At 40.7% G+C, this 2,566-nt stretch overlaps 1 protein-coding gene across 1 annotated transcript; it reads left to right on the top strand.

Moving 5' to 3' along the window:
• Positions 1 to 318: 318 nt before the first annotated feature.
• Positions 319 to 2,430, top strand: LOC104774012 (the record flags this gene model as incomplete). The annotated part of the gene is made up of 3 exons (XM_010498679.1): positions 319 to 846; positions 916 to 1,401; positions 1,480 to 2,430. Coding segments are annotated over exons 1-3 (1,965 nt in total), but the record flags the coding sequence as incomplete, so codon positions are not given.
• Between the last annotated feature and the right edge of the window lie 136 nt (positions 2,431 to 2,566).

The raw sequence follows: 2,566 nt of genomic DNA, 5'->3' as shown, positions 1-2,566 counted from the left end.
CACCACATCCACCCAGTTTTTAAACGTCGATCTCTGTCCCCCCAATTTGTAAGTTTCAGTCCAGTATCCCCCCAAATTTAAAGTTCGAAACTTCTGTCCACACATTATGCTAAAATCGTGGTTTATCATTGGTTTACTGTTCCAAGAAATACATTAACCGCATGCCAACAAAATTAAACCGGATTAACCCAGAAATTAACCCAAATCGACCCGATTCAACCCGTTAAACAATACCCATTTATCCTAAAATCCCCAAAACATAAAAATCCCCAAATCCCCAAATCGAAGAACCCTAGAAAGGAAAAAATCTCAATTTCCATGGATTCGAATGAGCTGGAGACGAATGTGACAGTCGTTCATGACGAGGCTACTGGGTCTGTTCCGTCAGAGGAAGGAGCAGAAGGTCCGATCCAAGACGATGAACCCGACGATGAAGATCCAAGAGAGCGAGACACGTTTGACATCGAGAAAGCCGTAGTGGAGTTTATAGACGAACCATCGATCGTTCATGATGAGTATCCGGACAGTTCAAGTGATGAAGATGATGAAGCTCGTCGAGTGAGAAAGCGGAACAACATCAGAAAAGTCGATGGGACTTTGTACTATCACCAAATATTCTTCAACGCCATTGCATTTAAGGAAGCTGTACTCGGCCATGCTCTGAAGACTGGATGCAACATCGCACAGTACATGTATGATAAAACCAAGATTGGATTTAGATGTGCTGGAGATGGATGTATTTGGCGCATATATTGTGCAATCACTAAGAAATGTAGGAGGTGGAGGGTGAATAAGTACATTGATAAGCATACATGTAATCCGAATGGAGATTGTGAGATGTTGAAGGTTCTTGTTATCTCTAGGTTGTTTCTAGATCAAATTAGAGAAGAACCTGAGTATTTCATGCCAATATAGATAGAACAAACCATTAAAGCGAAATGGAAGATCACTGTATCCAGGCCTCAATGTCAAGCTGCAAGGAATAAAGCTTTGAGATGGATTGAGAAAGAGTATGATGAGCAGTTTGCAATGCTCCAAGATTACGCGTCTGAGATACGAGAATCAAACCAAGATTCAACTGTTGAAGTTGACACTGTGACTAACGATGCAGGAGAAGAGGTATTCAACAGTTTCTATGTCTGCTTTGATGTGCTCAAGAGAACATGGAAAGATTCTTGTAGGCCACTAATAGGTTTAGATGGAACCTTTATAAAAGGTAAAGTTAAAGGTCAGTTGTTGGTTGCTTTAGGTAGAGATTCAGATAATGCTATCTACCCAATAGCATGGGGGTGTGTACAAGTAGAAAACATAGTAAATTGGTTGTGGTTTGTGAGGAAGATTAAGGCTGATTTGGGACTAATGGATGGTGATGGTTATATCATAGTCTCTGATCGCCAAAAGGTAATAAACATTCTGATTTTGGGTTCATTGGTAATGTGTTGTATTTATTCAGTTATTAACCTCTTGCTTTTTTTTCAGGGACTTATCCGAGCTGTTGAGTTAGAGCTACCAAAAGTTGAGCATAGAATGTGTGTCCGACACATTTATGGCAACTTGAAGAGAAACCATGGGAAAGATAAAGAGATGAAGAAGTATGTCTGGGATATTGCATGGAGCTACAATGAGAAGGATTTTGAAGCAAACATGATCAAGCTTAAAAACTACAGTGAGATTGTCTGGCGTGATGTTGTAAAGTCGAAACCAAGAAATTGGTGCAGGGCGTTCTACAAGCAAGGAAACTTCTGTGAAGATGTTGAGAATAACTCAGTCGAGTCATTCAACAACTCCATTTTGAAAGCCAGGAACAAAGCATTTGTGCCAATGCTTGAGACCATAAGGAGACTTGCGATGGTCAGGATTGCCAGGAGATCTGCCGAGTCTCATGATCACAATGGGAGATGCACGCCATATGTGTCTAAGTTCCTTGCCAAAGAATTTGAAAAAGCTTCCGAATGTCATATTAGAAGGAGCACAAACGATAGTTACGAAGCTACACTTAGTGGAATTTCTCATCGGGTAAGCTTGACTGAGAAGACTTGCACTTGTCAAAAATGGAAAATCTGTGGCATTCCTTGTGAGCATGCTTATGGAGTCATTATTGATAGGAAGTTTGAGGTTGAAGACTATGTGTGTTTCTGGTTTCGGACACCTATGTGGAGGAGGAACTACACAGAAGGCCTTGTTCCACAAAGAGGACCTGCTTATTGGCCATCTACTAACTTCCCTAATGTGCATAGACTACCATCACCCCCGCAGCCTAGGAGGAAGAAAGGAAAGGAGAATAAGAAGGACAAAAAGAGGAAAAAAAGACCAAATGAGTCTCCTTCGAAAAAAACACCTAAAAAGTTGAAAAGGATAATGCATTGTGGTATGTGTGGTGAAGCTGGTCACAATTCTAGGTTTCACTCGAAGAAGAAGTCTTCTAAACAGGTTAGTGAGTGAAGTTTTCAATCTACCTTGTGTTAAATAGTATGTGAAACTGACCTTTATTTTGCTTCATCTTGTGTCTTAGACATTTGAACTTGCTCAAGGCACTCAAGGCACTCAAGTGGAACCGTCTCAAGGA

The sequence above is a fragment of the Camelina sativa genome, unplaced genomic scaffold (genome assembly GCF_000633955.1).
Source record: "Camelina sativa cultivar DH55 unplaced genomic scaffold, Cs unpScaffold00989, whole genome shotgun sequence".
Classification (NCBI taxonomy): domain Eukaryota; kingdom Viridiplantae; phylum Streptophyta; class Magnoliopsida; order Brassicales; family Brassicaceae; genus Camelina; species Camelina sativa.
Note: the sequence above shows the minus strand (reverse complement) of the source record. Positions and strands in the feature narration are given on the sequence as shown.